General features: G+C 26.3%; 1 protein-coding gene across 2 annotated transcripts in view; it reads left to right on the forward strand.

Annotated features, from left to right (window-relative positions):
- Positions 1-18,336, forward strand: part of LOC100204465 (2-oxoadipate dehydrogenase complex component E1) — a 58,026-nt gene that overhangs the window by 25,637 nt on the left and 14,053 nt on the right. Inside the window, exons 5-13 of one of the 2 annotated variants that reach the window (XM_065805729.1) lie at positions 4,598-4,705; positions 4,850-4,961; positions 5,106-5,203; positions 5,974-6,037; positions 10,805-11,013; positions 12,428-12,543; positions 15,879-15,954; positions 17,459-17,547; positions 18,009-18,286. In XM_065805729.1, the coding sequence (XP_065661801.1) occupies positions 4,598-4,705; positions 4,850-4,961; positions 5,106-5,203; positions 5,974-6,037; positions 10,805-11,013; positions 12,428-12,543; positions 15,879-15,954; positions 17,459-17,547; positions 18,009-18,286 (1,150 nt within the window). The remainder of the gene's footprint in view (positions 1-4,597; positions 4,706-4,849; positions 4,962-5,105; positions 5,204-5,973; positions 6,038-10,804; positions 11,014-12,427; positions 12,544-15,878; positions 15,955-17,458; positions 17,548-18,008; positions 18,287-18,336) is intronic. The other variant, XM_065805730.1, reaches the window with a different exon arrangement.

The raw sequence follows: 18,336 nt of genomic DNA on the forward strand, positions 1-18,336 counted from the left end.
GTTCATAAGAGATGTTCACATTGTCTGACAATAGTTGGACCAGGATTACCACATTATTGCACCCCTGCAATAAGACGGGTCAACCTACTAAGGCTAGCAAAAGAAGACATCAAAGGTGCAGAGGTTGTGGCTTATTCTGTGTTGAAAGCACATGATTCATCACCCAATGGTACTGTGCGACTTCGCCAAGCAAGTGGAGGTCTTAAATTACCACTCAAACTTGGTATGTCCATTTGATTAATTTAGAAATTAATATTTTCTTGTTTATGCCTTAGAAAACCATTATTCATAAATCCATTTTTCAATTTAAAAAAAAAATTTAATTTTGTTTAAGGAAAAGCAGCACCAACTCAACTTTTCAAGGAACCACTTCCTGCTGAAAGCTTGGTGAAAGTTCAGCTTAATACAGGGTTATCCAACAATCGCATGAAACAACTTGCTTCAACACTAAACTTCATCAGCCCTCAAAGAGTTGTTGAGCCTTACTTTGCTAAAAAATTTTCAGAACAAGGAAAGTTGCTCAATAACTACTTCACTGTTTCAAAAGTGAAATTTTCCAATTGTGATACAATCAGAGAAGTTGTACATTGCAAGGATGTTGTCAGCGTACTGCAGTTTGTGTTATCTGCACAAAATGTTTCTGATCAGCCTCTTGTTAAGATTGGAATTGATGGGGGTGAAGACTTTCTTAAGATGAGTATGGGTGTTCTTAAAACAACTCCAGAACCAACAAGTCCAGTCTTAAAATCACCAAAGTTTTACAACTCTTCCTTCAAAGACTCTGGAGTAAAAAAAACAGCTTTTAATTGCCATCTCTGAAGGAATGCCAGAAACATATGAAAACATACAAAACCTTTTGAAACTGACACAGTCAAATTCACTTTGTTTTGTCTTGTGACATGAAAGTTGTAAATATCATCTGTGGAATTCAATCCCATGCCAGTAAACATCTATGTTGTTGGTGTGATGCTGATTCTTCAAAACTTGGACTATGTGGTTCTTTGAGAACATTTGGAGGCATTAAAAAAGCACACAAAGAATTCATTGCTCATGGAATTGATGTGAAAAAAGCTAAACAATTCGGAAATGTCATCCACTCACCTTTGTTGAACTTCCCAGATGAGTCCCTCATTCTGGATGCAATCCCACCCATGGAACTTCACTTGCTTCTTGGTGTTGTCAACCATCTCTACAAAAACTTGGCCAACATTTGGCCAGAATGCAAGACTTGGCCTGAGGCATTAAACATCCCTCTGCAGCCCTTCCATGGTGGACATTTTCAAGGAAACCACTGCCAAAAAAAAATTTGGTAGAGTAGAATAGAAGCTTATTTTTAATTTATTTTCTGAAACTAGTCTTTAGAAGCCTCTTTTATTCATGTGTTGCTTTTCTATTTTTGCAAAATGTATAATTTTTGAACGAAGTATAGAAAAAAACAATGTTCTATAAAGTTTTTCAATCAAGAATATGGGTTTTAATTATGACTATTATAGGAAAACATTGAAATGCAAATTTCTCTCACAGACGCCAATCCTGGATTTTAAAAATACTTGGAATGATATCACATTGGTATGTACTATCACCCCTCAAAAGGATTTTTTCGGGTGTTTTCATCAATGATAAACCCTAAAATTTTCTAACAGTGAGTTTTGAAAGTCAGCTACCATCTCGGTTAACCCAAAACATTGTAATGTTTGGCGCGGAACTTTACATTTTTAGTAGAAAACTTTCCTGAAATCAAGTCAAAATAATGGTATAGTTGATTGAATAGTTTGCCAGTTGTTTCCTAGGTTGTCTTATACTACAAAGAATTGTTTGCTAACTGATTGTCAGGTTCAGTTCATTCCAAATATTTGAATACTGAAGTAGACATTCAGATAGTAAATGTGATTTTAGCAGATGCCATATTTTACATAGTGTGAACATCTTATGGAAAAAAAAAAATTGTTTGAGTTTTTTATTAAATGTCAACAAAATTTAAGCAAAATTAAAGCTGAAATTAATTTCTTATGTGACCTTTTTGACCTGTAAAATGACAATCTTTTTGTGCAACTGTTGAGTATAAAAAAATAGCTTTATATGATCTTGGTTAATTAGAGTAAGATAAAATTACCAAAAGTTAGTGATAAAGCTAGAAAGAAACTAAATAAGCGATTACTCTGGTGCTTCAAAAATGCCTGGTATGGTATGGTATCAGTATCATATGTATCGTATATGTATCGTAGAGATCAGTATGGCACCATACTGATCTCTCACACATAAGAGCTTAGTTCTATCCATACCAGCTTCTGCACATAAAGCTGATTTAGTACTTCTTCTTCTTCTTCTTTCAAGCACAGCTGCTAACTTATGAGGATTAGAAGTTTTCTCTATGCTGAGCAGTTATCAACTTTTGTTGAATATTGATGTTTAATTTTTAATAGAATTCTATAAAAATATTGACTAATAAAACAAAAAAATCACTAGAGTAATATCATATTATATATGATATATTACTCATATATGATAAATAAGTTGTATTTTTTTGAAAGCAGCATAAGTCACCTTTTCAAAAAAATTGATAGCAATGATTACTATGTAACAGTATCTCTTCATTAGTAAAATGATATAAACTAATTGTGTTGAAAATTATTAGGATATTTTTGAAAGAAGGTTTACTAGTTAATTCTATAGCAAGTTAAAACACAAACCTTTAAAAACCTGTTTAAAAACAAAGTGACTTATGTCACTTTTAAAATAAATAGTATGTATATTATATATGTATATATAAATATATATGTATATATATGTATATATATATATATATATATATATATATATATATATATATATATATATATATATATATATATATATATATATATATATATATATATACACATATATAATATACAAATATAAACACACAAACATACATGTAATTATATATTTATTTTAAATTGTTTAAATATTGGTAAAAACTCACAAACATGTGGTTTTATTTTCTCAAAAATCTTTTATACTATCTGAAATATCTTCTAGTATCGTGTTGAAAAACATCTATCTGAATATCTATTTCTGTATTCCAAATGTTATTAGAATAAACTGAAAAAGGTAATCAGTTAGCAAATAATTCTTTATGAGATAGTATAAGCTGCCAAACATAAAATGACAAATAATTCAATCACCTGGTGCAATCTTTTAACTAGGTTTTAATAAAGTTTTTAGTAAAATTTTGAGTTCCATGAAATGTTTTGGGTTAAACAAAATGGCAGCTGTTTTAAAAACTGGCCTCAAAAAAGTCACGTGACACCACCTCCTGTTTATTAAACCTCCTTGATCACGGCTGTTTCACTCAATATAAAAATGAGCTTGATGTCACGTGTTTATCAAAAAAATATTTACACTTACAAAGTATAAAAATTCACTAACTTTAAAATAAAAGTTTTTTTTTTCTATAAACGCTTTCATCTTTAAATAAAAAATATATAAAAGATCTATCTTTCCTTGTTAAATAAATAATTACATTAAAGGGAATAAAAATTAAAATATTTTCAATGATTTGTGATCACTTTTTTATTTTGGGATATTTACGAAAAACCTGTCTTGGGAAAACTAAGATTGCCTAATTTATCTTTATGCTAGACACCTGCAACTTAGAACACTTATCAATGAATGTTTAATCTTTCTGAATCTTATGTCATCCATGTGTTTCATTTAATATAAAGTCTGTTTTTAATGCATTTATATTATAAGTTTTTCTTTTTAAATGCCAAACATAATATTTTTGACGGATGACTCAAGTTATTGAAATTTCAATCTTTTATGCATAATAAAACCATAAAAATATTTTATGTTCTTCTAGCTATGTCAGGCAATATGTTTTCAAACTTGTCATGTTTTGCAAATTTCTCTAGTTTTTTGCGTAAATTTGTATTTATGTTTTCAAATTAATGACATAAAACATAAAATGTTAAAACAATTCTCTATTATTATTTTGCAATTTTGATTTTTGATCTTTAATAATCCCTGTTTCATATCACATTTAGTTTAAGTAAACTTTTTTAAATTATAATGGTCTAATAATGTTTATATTTGATAATATATATCTAAAAAATGTTTTTTCATATTTTGTTTAGATAAAAAGTAACAATAAATTATAGAAATAGAGCTATGTTCATCATTTGCCCGTTTACTTTAAAATTCGAAGGAGTTTTTGATTATTTCTTTAAATATCATAAGATACAAAACTGTATTGGCATTATCAATTTTTTTACAGAACAAAATTATCTCTAGTATTTTAAAAGTTATAAAAGTTTTAGTAAAACTCTTTAAGTGATTATTTTTAAAAAATAACAAGAAGCCATAAAGCTTACTTTGAAATAGCCATGATATATGTATGTGTGTGTGTGTATATATATATATATATATATATATATATATATATATATATATATATATATATATATATATATATATATATATATATATATATATATATATATATATATATAAAATATATATATATATATATATATATATATATATATATATATATATATATATATATATATATATATATGTATATATATATATATATGTGTGTGCTAATATTTAGTCACATATTGAAAAAGATTGGCTTTATGAAGTTGCTGAAAGTATTTATAAAGATAAAATACCAGCTGAAAGACAAAGAAGAATTTTTCAAATTCTTATGAAATCACAGGTGGCATTCTAGAAGTATTTTTAAATGTTAAATTTTATTTGTAAATAAATTAAATATAAAATAATGTAAGTTAAAATAAATATATAAAACACATATTATATTGGTATATATATGTATATATATATATAAAATTGCTTTGTTAAGGTCTTTGAAAACTTTCTGGGGAAAAAATTTCCTACTCTTAAAAGGTACAGTGGTGAAGGCTGCGAAAGTATGTTGGCTTTTTTTGATGAACTCATTTTGGCATGTTCTGAAAGTAATCAAAGATTCATTGTTTTATTATTGTTATTATTTATCTTTACTTTTAAGTTTTAAAGAATTTATAATGTATTTTTATTTTGGTTATGTATTAAAAATAAACAACCCAAATAAAAAGTGTGCTTTGTTATTATTTTTTTAGAAGAAGTTGAAGATATTCTATTATCAATCCCTCACAGGGGAAGATTAAGCTTACTCACAGGCTTGCTTGAATTTCCTCATTCACAGCTATTTTACAAGGTAACAATTATTTCATGTAGATATAATTTTATGTTTTTAAGAAATTTAAAAAAATATTTTTTGTTTTGCTTTTAAAATAAATTACTAATAAAACATGAAATTTAGTCAACTATTATTCAACTATGTATTCAATTTTAATGAAATTAATTCAAGTATACTTTATTTAAAACTAAATCGAGTTTTCTATATAACAAAATAATTCGGATTGTCTTAATTACTGTTTTAAATTAATTTTATATAGAAATTGAGACAATCTGTGCAGAAAAATTGGCAAATTACCGGTAAATAGTTGTAATTTACAGGTTAAATTACCAGAACAAAAATTTATCAGTATGCTGGTATTACAATCCCTTATTCGAACAAAGTAACAATTAAAAGTTTATTGAATATTGAAGCTAAGTTAGTTAAAGGTAATAGACTTGGTTGTAAATGATTGTTCATCCAAATAAAAAAAATAGAAATAATATAAATAGAAAAATTATGTCTGTTACACTGGGGCTAATCATGGTTCTTTTTTCTAATATTATGCAGAATATACTACAGTTTTTTTCTTATATGGCTTTAAAAACAGGTTTTAAAAATTTTTTTTAACTATATCAGTATTTATAATAATAATAATAATAATAATAATAATAATAATAATAATAATAATAATAATAATAATAATAACAATAATGTCATTGTTTATAATAATAATAATAATGTCAATACTTATAATAATATCAATTGTTATGTTGTTGTAACAAAAAAAGATTAATAAATTTTTGTAGATAAAAGGAAATCCTGAGTTTGAATCAAGCTTTAAATTTACTGGCGACGTCATTTCCCACCTAAGTAGGTATTTTTTCAGTAATTTTTACAGTCTCACTAAAAGTATTTTTAAAGCCAAAATTTTGAATTTCTATGTAATGCTTAGACACAGTTTGAAATTTTATTCAATCAATGTAATTACTCCTTATGAATGAATTTATCATTATGCATGCATGCTTTGACCATTAACTATGTATGCATGGTATCACCATCTAAAATTCATTTAGTTTTGATGCTTTTTTTTTTTGTTTGAAATCATTTTTTAAAAAAAAGTTATTTTTTGTTGTGTTGATGCTGAAATTCAAAGTTATTTACTTTGTGTTTCTAGAATAAACATTTTATCAATCCATTGTTAAAAATTGTTCTTCTGAATCTGAATCTATGAAAATCCATCTAAATGTTGATTTTGCTTAAAGCATGTTCGGCCATTCATCTAAGTGTTGAACTAAGATTTAATACTGCCATTTTTTTTCCCAATAAAAATGGCAGTATTATGTTAGTTATACAGATTGATGCAATTTAAAATAGTATATATATTTTGATATAATGGGTGCTTAAGATATTTATTATTTTATTTTCTCAGGGGCTGTCCATAAAGGCCATCACTATTTTTAGACAATTTTTGACCCCCTCCTTTGTCACTGGTCCTTTTTTCTTATACCCTCCCCCCCTCCCTCTCTCTCTATTTTTTCTAAAACAAAATTCTATTATAATTTGAGAATTTTTGTTGAAATTTTCCACATAAAATACATTTTTCTGTGTTTTCGCGTTCTCTACTATCGCAATTACGGTCATTAACTCTCTTTTGCACTTGGTGGCAATGTGAACAGGTCTAACTTGCAAAAGGGTAAATGCCATATAGAAAATAAAATTGGAATGAGTTATGCTAACATTCTTTTTATACATGATTTGGTAGGAGAATACAAGTTACAATTCTTACAAAATCTCTATGATAAATTTGATTGCACAGAGAGACAAAACAGATCGTAAGGAGGAAGTTTGAGTGATTTAATGATCAAGGAATGGTGCTCTGAATATTGGAGGCAATGAGAAAAAATACAAAAAGAAAATGATTTTGCTGGTGACATCTGAAACAAATATAGCTTTCAAGCCATCTTCAAACTGGCAGATTGGAATAGGTGGATGCAGAAATTGACTGGGAATAACATGAAAATAAGAGCTTCTTTTCAAAGAACAATATCCAGGATCCTCACATTTTACAATTTGCGTGAAATATTGGCTGGTGCGCACATGAAAGGGTGACCATTCCTGATCCTTTGATAAGAGATGACGAGCATCAAGCTCCATCATCTCTTATCAAATATATCCGATTGATACATTCAACCACCATTGGAAACTGATCAATCATCAGACCTGAAAAGATCAAGGCACAGATCTTTTCAGCGAAATCAAAATTCTGTTTCCTCCAAGTAAATATCTACTGTCCTACCTTAAATACAAGTCGCAATGCAGGTAATTAATTCCCTAAGTCTATTAATATGATGTTTATATTGTATTTTGATAAAGAGTTGATATTAAAAATGAATTTGAATTCCTTAAGAGTCTAGATGAATTCCATAATGATCATGAGGGAGAATCAATTCCGCTAAATCAATCCTGAAGACAACCACTGGCTTAACCAACTTGGTCAAAGGGTTTTTTGTAATGGAATTGAACTCTGGCAGTCTAAAGTTGTTCAAATTCCAATCTGTGAACATACACTGTCGATGATGAATGTTCAGATCAAACAGCAATATAAGTGGGACCAAAATAGGAAACTGCGTCAGATTTTCTGAGCCCATCTGGTTTGATTTTAATGCCTGCGTAGTGAGACAGGATGAGCTTGTGCTTTGTGGTGATGACCCAATCATAATCAGGAAGAGAAACTTGATATTACATATGCATTAATATAGAAGCTTGTTTGTAAGCGGCTTTATTGTTTTGACTTATAAAGCACACATTCGAGCTTTATTGTTTTAACTTATAAAGCACTCATCCTTGGGGCCTAAAAAAGAGCAAGCTTCTTCCACATTCTTTATAGTTGCTGTACAAAATGGATCATCCACGTGACTTGAATGAAGATTGTTTTGGACTTGCCTCAATTTGATTGGAAACGTGTGGAAATGTGTCTCTTTTCTCTAAATAATTTGCTCCATTTTAGCATCAACTAAGTATATGAAACACTTCTGCTATCGCAGCCCCTCTTTTCATTATTATGTATATTAGCACTTTCGTAAAGGGATGAAAAAAATTTATTGATTTAAAACTATAAATAACCAAAATAGTTTAAAGTAAAACAAACATAAAAAGAAACTTAAATTAAATCGGATAAATAATTTTTTTTATCCGATTTAAATTAAGTTAATTAAATTTTTTTCATTAACATTGTTTAGAAATTAAAAAAAAGTTTAAAAAAAAATTGTAAAATAGAAGGTTTTAAATTTTTAAAAAAATAAAATAAAATAAAATTTAATAAAATAAATTTATTAATATTATAATAAATTTAATTTAAATATAATAAAATAAATTTAAAATAAAAATTTTTTAAAAAGGGAAGGAGAAAAAAATTTAAGTTTCTGTTTTTTTATAAAAAAAATAAAATAATTTTACAATTTCAGTGAAAATGTTTTTTACAACAATTACTGTTTAATGTTTTCCACATCAACTATTTCAAAAGGCTGCTTAAATATTTCAATTGAAAAAAGGTTTGGCTTAACTTAAATGGCTCAACGCGTTAGTAAAAGTTTTGTAGGTAAAATTGCCATTCTATATGTAAAATGTGAACAGCATAATATAAATCTATAATTTTTAAACAACCTTATAAAGACTTTACACAAGACATCAATAAGGTTTTTTAACATTTCATAGTAAAATTATTTTAAAATGTTAGTCAAAAAGTTAACATTTTTATATTTTGTCTAATAACGCAGTAACTATTGTTAATATGAGTACATATTACCAATCAAGTAAAAGCTTTGTGTATTGTAAACATTTTAAGAGTTTAAAAGTTTTTAATATATGTAATAATCTTGGAACAACTCATGATTGAACAGAATATTTGTTGCAGGTATAAGTGAAAATACTAGATTTTTTGTGTTTTTACGAAAGCATATTTTTTTCTTGGATCTTCACAAAATTTTCCAAGGCATTATTTTCTTAAAATAGATATCAGTATGGTCCCAGAAAGGTATGATATGACCCCAGGACATTTTTTTGAGGCTAACCTTACTTCCTCAAGTGTGTGCATAATATTGTTAGTGCCGCTACTGCTAAAACCTTCAACTACTGAAACTTTTAAATACTGTTGAAACCTTCCACTATTGTCTACTTTTCTATATAAAAAAATATAATTATTGGTTATGATTTAAACTTTGCAGTGGCTTCTAAATTCATCATATTTTTTAATCGATTGTTATGCTATCATTAGTGTAAAACTTAGCTTTGTACAATTGTTTAAAAAAGGTTTAACAACCCTGTTTTTACACTTTTGTAATTTGAATGGGTTCCTATAATGCGATTTTCTTATTTAAATTACATTGTGGAAAGAGTTGAAGCAATTTTTTACAACTTGATGCTCTTTCTGGCAGTAATCTGTTTTTGCAGATCAGGACTGAGTAATTTTATTGTGACACTATTGCAAGGAGGATTACCACCCAAGAATTACAAGCTCATAATACACTTACTCACAATTAAGTTGAAGATTTTATATTATAGCTTTCATTCTCTTAAATAAGTTGTCATGGCTTAAGAGCCTCAAATCAACTTGACAGAAGAAAATGTTTTCTCAATTTTTGAATGAAATAGAATAAAAAGAATTTATACTTAAAAGAAATTTTTTTTTTTTTGAAAATGAATTTAAAACAAAACAAAATAACAAAATAATTATTCATAAATATTTATGTATCAAAATACTTTATGCATTAAAATGTTTACCTTTTTTTTTGTTAATTTATGCATTAAAAAATTTCTGAATTTTTTGTTTGTTTGTTTGACAGTGCAGAATTCTTTTTTTTTTTTCGTGAATTTTTTAAAATATATATAGAAACATAGTAAATATGGGTGGCTTGGTGCCAAACCAGCCTGTACAAAAAATGTGGAAAAATTGAAAGCAAAGTTCAAAAGTTTTCAACAAAAGCCACTACACCAAACTACACCAAACAAACTAAATGTAATTGCTGTTCAGTGCATTTGAAAATTTTGAGAATAGTATATTGGTGTTTGCAAAGAAACTCTACATTTTTTAGTACAAATTATTTTCAACTTTGTATACCTAAAGTTTTATTATAGTTTGCTGGGTAGGTTGGTTTGCCGCTTAACCATATGTTGAATTAGAAACTTTAATAAAAAATATTTTGTTGTTGTTTAATCATGATGATTGAAACATAGAAACAAAATATAATAACCTTTCCTCTCTCCTAAATATGCCTGTTCTTCCTATAAACCACAAGCTGTTTCTCTGTCCAGCAACTTTGTTTGTCAAGGTTTGTGTTTTGGAGCCTATGGATTTAAAGAGAGAGAGAGAGGTATAACAATAATTTTAAATGTAAATAAAAGTTCTCTTAGACTGTAGTGGCTCCCTCAACCTATACTATATACAATATAGAAGGTGAAAAGTCTAAAAAAAAAGTAAATAGGATTTTTAATAAAGTTTATTTTGCAGCTTAAAAATAAAGTTTTAAAATTTATGTGAGTAAAGTTTTTAAAATTTTTATATTATTTACTATAAAATTAAAGTGGTGCAAGTATGTATTGCAAGACTAAAATCTTTATAAGTTTTCTTATCTTATTTAGCATCTTCAATCAATATTAAGAATCATGGTACAGATCTTCATATTACAATGCTACCAAACCCTTCTCATTTGGAAGCAAGTCATCCTGTTGTCATGGGGAAAACAAGAAGTAGACAACTAACAAAGAAGTATGGAGACTACGGAAGTATGGAAAACCAAAACAGAGTGCTTAGCGTTTTAGTGCATGGTGATGCAGCAATGGCTGGTCAGGTAACTATGCTAAACTCTGCAACTTTTATCTTATTTTTATTTTTATGTTTGTTTATTCTTCTTAAATTTCTTTGTTTTTTAGTTTATCATATCATATATTTCTTTGTTTATCATAATCTTTTGATTGAATATAGTAGTCCAATAGTAAGTTTATTAGAATTCAAGTTAATCAATTAAATATAAACAAAACTTTAATTCAAATGCTTGTTGAGCACAAGTTGTTGTAATTACATGACACACTATAACAGGTTCAGAAATGTAAGTTGTATGTAACAAAGTAACATGGTTGTTGAAGAAAGTACTCAGCAACATAGTTGACTCCAGAATAGCTAATAGAAAAATGTTTATTACAAGATATAGAGCAGTTTGTTGTAGCAAGAACAAAGTTTGTTGTAGTAAAAAATAAAGTTTGTTGTAGTAAAAACAAAGTCAATATCAGTTTCATTCATTTTCAATGTAAATGTTATCCAAGCACAACCAAAGTTATTTGAGTTTTTAACGAAATGAAATTTTTTTTTCTTGAATTGTAAAAAACTTCTATTGATTATAGAAAACTTTAATTATAAGTTTTTATAAATATCTTTAAATACTTAAATAGTATTTGGTTGTAAAAAATTATTTTATATAAATATTTGAAAGTATAATATTTCAAAAGCTGTAATAAACTGGAAAAAAATCAGCTGACTGTAGAAATACATTTATATTAAAAAGTTTTATACATTATATATATCGTTAGGCATATAAAAATATATATATATATGTGTGTATATATATATATATATATATATATATATATATATATATATATATATATATATATATATATATATATATATATATATATATATATATATATATATATATATATGTATATATATGCATATTAGGGTGGTCCAAATTTTACACATTATTTAAAATGCAGACTCCACAGCCCTATATATATATATATATATATATATATATATATATATATATATATATATATATATATATATATATATATATATATATATATATATATATATATATATATATATATATATATATATATATATATATATGTATTTATATATATATATGTATATATATATGTATATATATATGTATATATATATATATATATATATATATATATATATATATATATATATATATATATGTATATATATGAAATAGTTATTACAATTCATGGATATTTACTAATATGTACTAGTCTTAAGTAAAAACTTTGTTGAAGTTAATAACATTAATAGTTATAATAATAATCATTAACAGCGGTAGTTGAATTAATAATAAGAGTGATAATAACAATGATAACACCAGTAAACAACCAGGGTGTGTTGGTTAACCACTAGGGTGCGCTAGTTAACAAAAGAATATTTTATTAAGTACAAATAAACTTTTTATTCCATAGGGGATTGTCATGGAGTCAGTATGTCTTTCACGTTTGCCAAACTTTGACGTTGGTGGAAGCATCCATTTAGTTGTTAACAATCATGTTGGATTTACAACACCATATGATAGAGGGAGGTTTGTTAATATATTTAAAATAAATTAATGTGTAAAAAATGTTTAAAAAATTTCAGACAAAATGTTTTTTTATAGTACTAAGTATTCAAGTACATTTTCAGATATTTCTTTAAAATTTTATTTTTTCCAGACATCCAAAAAGTTATATTAAAATTTTTTTAAATATAACTTTGTCATCAAATAATTAAAACCATAAAGGTATTGTTCATCAATTACTTATTGCTATAGATAGTTAGGTTAATGCTATAGATAGTTAGGTTAATGCTATAGATAGTTAGATTAATGCTATAGATAGTTAGGTTAATGCTATAGATAGTTAGGTTAATGCTATAGATAGTTAGGTTAATGCTATAGATAGTTAGGTTAATGCTATAGATAGTTAGGTTAATGCTATAGATAGTTAGATTAATGCTATAGATAGTTAGGTTAATGCTATAGATAGTTAGGTTAATGCTATAGATAGTTAGGTTAATGCTATAGATAGTTAGGTTAATGCTATAGATAGTTAGGTTAATGCTATAGATAGTTAGGTTAATGCTATAGATAGTTAGGTTAATGCTATAGATAGTTAGGTTAATGCTATAGATAGTTAGATTAGGCATTTTTTTGCATGTACAACTAATTTTTTAATTTAAACTCGTGGGTTTATTAATTATTTTGACTATTTCACCTAAAAATCTAGTGTCATTTGATTTAATAATTATTTTTTTATAAATTAAATCAATTTATAAACCTTATTTAAATAAATATTGAAACACTTTAAATTAATCTAAACCCTCAGTCTATGTATGTAAGCTCTAATGCATCTATCCTTATTTAAGTCAGTCAATGTATGTACACTCCACTGTGTTTATTCACATTTAAATTGATTTATGTAAGCATTGATGTACTTATTCATGAAACTTTGAAAAATTAAAATAATGATAAACATATAAACATAGCTATAAATAAACAACAATAATAGTTAAAAAACATAAAACAACTTCAAAATAAAATTTAGATAAAAAACAAACAAAAAATTGTTCTCTTAGGAAATTGTTCTCTAAAGGAAATTAAAAATTGTTAAATTTCTAAAGGAAATAATTGTTAAAACTCTAAAGGAAATAAAAAATTGTTCTCAACCCGCAACTTTGTCAGCCGCACCTCAATTTTAGCAATTTAACATCCACAGCACTATGTCATTGGTTTACTTGCATGAAAAATTAAAGAATTTAAACATTTTTCACGTACAAATAATGCTTATATTATGTGCATTTTGTACATTCATTTGTACGCGCAAATTTTTTTCAGACACAGACAGGTGTCTCTTAATTCACAAAATGCATTGAAGTGCTGGATGATTCTAGGAAAAATTTTTTTGAGTTTTTAAAATATGACCTGAATAATCACTGGATAATTAATATTGTTGATATTCTTATATTGATGAATGGAAACATTTATACTGAGTGTCATACTTTACATCTACTTAAATTATTTTTTATTATTGAACCCGGAAATCATAAATAAAATCCATTGCAGAATTGGCATCATTAACTCATGACTGAATTTCCTAGTAACTCATGACTTTATTTCCTTGTAACTCATGACTGAATTTCTTAAGAACTCATGACTTAATTTCCTAGTAATTCATGACTGAATTTCCTTGTAACTAGTAAATGACCTCGGCTAAAAATAAGACTTTTTGCAAACTCGGCCCCGGCAAAATTATAAGATTTAGCAGGGGTTGATAGTCAGGGCTAGAAAAAAAATTATAATACTTTTTGTATTATAATTTTATATTTAATATTTATTACATACTGGCATATATTTATATATTTTTAAACTCTAATTTACTTTCAACTATATTGCAAGCAACCATTATTAAGTTATGAGTTACTTTAAAATAGAGGACAGGTTAAAATACTAGAAAATGGATAACTGAAGACTTCAAAAGTTGCAGGATGTATTAAAAATAAAACCACAAAGATGGGGAAGAGTTAAAAGGCTTTTTTGATGTGTAAGAACGAAAAACTGAATTAATAAAAGTTTTTATAGCATGAAGGGACAGAAGCATGAAGGGACAGGCAAAAGGATGCAACCTGACTTAATATTAATTTTCATTACTTTTCATAGCATGAAGGGACAGACAAAAGGATGCAACCTGACTTAATATTAAAGGAATAGAAGTAATAGAAGCTTCCAAACTTTTATTCCAGAAGGAATAAAAGCTTTCAAGGTGCGCTTTATGCATACATATTATGAATATAAACATATTTTTGCTATTTTTTAAGATGCTGGCAAACAATACCCATTCATATTTATATAAACTTTAGTATTAAAATGATGTAGCCTTTGCCAAAATAGAAGATGATAAGATGAATGTGAAGTGTGACTCTAACACGACAAGAAAAAGAGGCATAGTCTTAGACAGATTAGAAAAAAGTGTCTTATCGGACGTTTGTTAGAGAAGATTAAAGTGATTTAGGTATCAGCATATAGAGAGGTAGAAGCTTTAGGAGAAAATGGTAGTGGTAGAAGAAGAAAACTTGAAGAGAGTGTCTTATATATTGTATAAATGAGGTTTGGTTAAAGAAAGAAAATGCTCTAGATTGTTTATATAAGATAAACAGCATATAAGTAGAAAGCTAAAGCTTGATGATGACAACGATGATGATGATGATCATGATAATGATGATCATGATCACGATCATGATGGTAATGATGATTATGATGATCATGTTGATTATAATGATGTTTATATATCCATATATATACAAAATATAACATGAGTTTTGGATAAAAAATACTTTGGGATGTATCATTGTTTATGCAGCCCCGGTCACAAATCCTGGCCCCGGTCCCTGTTATATTTTATCAAACCCGGCCCCAGTCAAGTATCAACCCCGGTCGTTTACTACTTGTAGCTGATGACTTAATTTCCTTGTAACTCATGACATTATTTCCTATTAACTCATGACTGATTTTCTTAGTAACTCATGACTGAATTTCTTAGTAAATCATGAAAGTAAATCATGACTGAATTTCTTAGTAATTGATGACTTAATTTCCTAGTAAATCATGACTTAATTTCCTAGTAATTTATGACTTATTTTCCTTGTAACTCATGGCATATTTTCCTTGTAACTCCTGACTTAATTTCCTAGTAAATCAATACTTAATTTCTTAGTAACTTGTGATATAATTTTTGATATTAAAATACTATTTTTTTCCTTTAGATAAATTATTTACAGTAGTTAAAAACTACATCAAAAATCTGAAACCAAACACTGATATCAAAATATTTTTAAACTAAGATTTAATAAATAATTTTTAAAATATACATTATCGCTGTTTAGCTCAATGTCTCATTGTTCTGATGTTGTAAAAATGATTGGCGCTCCTGTTATACATGTTAATGGTGACTTTCCTGAGGTTATATTTTTTCTTTTTTACAATATTAAGAATTTATATGGAAATTTACTTTATAATATGTGACTTTTGCATTGCTGTGGAGTTATTTTCTTAAATAATTTGGGTGGCAATACTCTTCTGCTTCACATGTTCAGGCAGAAACTGTTTTTTGAAAAGTAAATATGTATTTTAAACTATTCATTTTAATTTAAGAAACTAACTGTATATAATCTTCAGTATTTACAATCAATTAAGCTAATAAGATTGACTTATTTACTAAAAATAGCTTGGGAAGATTTTCCAAAATCAAAATCTTACACTGGTGTTTTCATAACTAATTTTTTGTTTATGTTGCATTTTAATTATCCGATTAAACATTAAACTTAAACAAAAAATTTTTTTGAAGGATAGAAAAGTAAGAAACTAAACACAATTTACTTTGATAGAGTTGAGTTGCCAATGCTTTTTGTGACAATTAAGTACAAACTAATGTAAATCTAGTGAAAACACCAGTTAACCCAAGAATGAATTGTTTTTTATGCACAACAGTAAGATTGTAATCAAATTATATTTTTTTAAGGTCTGTTGCATTACAAGGTTTGACTTGAAATGCTCTGGTGGTTGAGGGTTGTATACGAGACCATAACCAGCTTTGTCTTTTTTTGCTTGATTAGCCAATTTTTTTCTGCAGCTTTGTATTTATTTATAGATATATATTTTTTAAATTGATAAGTTAATTTCTAATACGTGATTATTGTATTGTAAAAATGTATAAATCCTTTGTTTAGCGATTTAGAATTCAATGATTCATTTTATCTATTTCAGAGTTAATAAGATCTTCCACGCTTTTGGAAGTGCTAAAATTATACTTAGGTTTTTTTCAAATTTTCATTTCATTAGAAAAAAAGTTTATTTTGATCATTAGCATTTTTTTATAAATTTGTTTTGATCCAGTTGTTTTATTTATTATGTATTGCTGCGTTTAGTAAGTTAATTTTAAAATGAAACTTCTTGAAGATGTTAAGAACTACTTAAAATTTTATTTATATATTTATTTATCAAATGATCTATATTGTCTTAAACTATTTGTTGTTCTCTTTTATACCATCTGGTTCTGAAGTGTAGCACTTATATGTGTGGGGTATTATTCTAAAAAAATGTGTGGGGTATTTTTCTGAAAAAATTTGTTGGGTATTATTCAGAAGTAAAATTATTCTAAATTAAATTTAAATAATAAGCATTACCTGAAACATTTTTAATTTTTTTTAAAATGTTAATTTTTAATGATGGTCATGCTTTAATGTGTTATTTTTTTTTCCTATACATTGATTATACCATATATTTATAATATGAGTTTCAGAATTTCTACTAAAAACTTAGGTGTGCTTATAGATTTGAGATTTCAAAAGTTAAAAAAAACATAAATACTTTAAATTAATCCAAAATCCTAAAACTGTGGTAGTAATGTACTTGATAACTTCAGCTTTCCTAAGCAACTTTAATTGTTATAAATTTTACCATTTAGGATGTTGCAAAATCTGCCAAAGTAGCTCTGAATTACAAAAATAGATTCAGGAAAGATGTTATTGTAAATATGCATTGCTACAGGAAATGGTTAGTTTAAATAGCTTTCTGATGACTTTGCATATATTTTGTAGTTTAAGTTTTCATGACTAACGTATATATATATATATATATATATATATATATATATATATATATATATATATATATATATATATATATATATATATATATATATATATATATAGATATATATAGATATATATATGTGTGTGTGTGTGTGTGTGTGTGTGTGTGTGTGTGTATGTGTGTGTGTGTGTGCGTGTGTATTTATATATATATGTGTGTGTGTGTATATATATATATTTATATGTATATATATATGTATATATATATATTTATATGTATATATATATATGTATATATATATATTTATATGTATATATTTATATGTATATATATATATGTATATATATATATATATATATATATATATATATATATATATATATATATATATATATATATATACTGCTTAAATAAACAAACAGGGGTCATAATGAAATTGATGATCCTACATTTACGAACCCTGGAATGTATAAATTAATTAATTCACGTTCTTCTGTCCCAGAACTTTACACAAAAAATCTTCTTAATCAAGGTGTTTTAAATGAAACAGATGTAAAGTTATTAATTGAGAGTGAAGAACTTTTTTTAAATGACCAATTGAGTAAAGCTGATCAGTTTGTTGCACATTGGTCACCTTTCAAAGGAAATTGGAGAAATATGACACAAGCTCATCATGAAAACACAACTGTATGGAACACAGGTATCTTTATTAACTTTTTGATAACTTCTACTCATCTAACATAAATATTA

Source organism: Hydra vulgaris, chromosome 09 (assembly GCF_038396675.1).
Source record: "Hydra vulgaris chromosome 09, alternate assembly HydraT2T_AEP".
Classification (NCBI taxonomy): Eukaryota; Metazoa; Cnidaria; class Hydrozoa; order Anthoathecata; family Hydridae; genus Hydra; species Hydra vulgaris.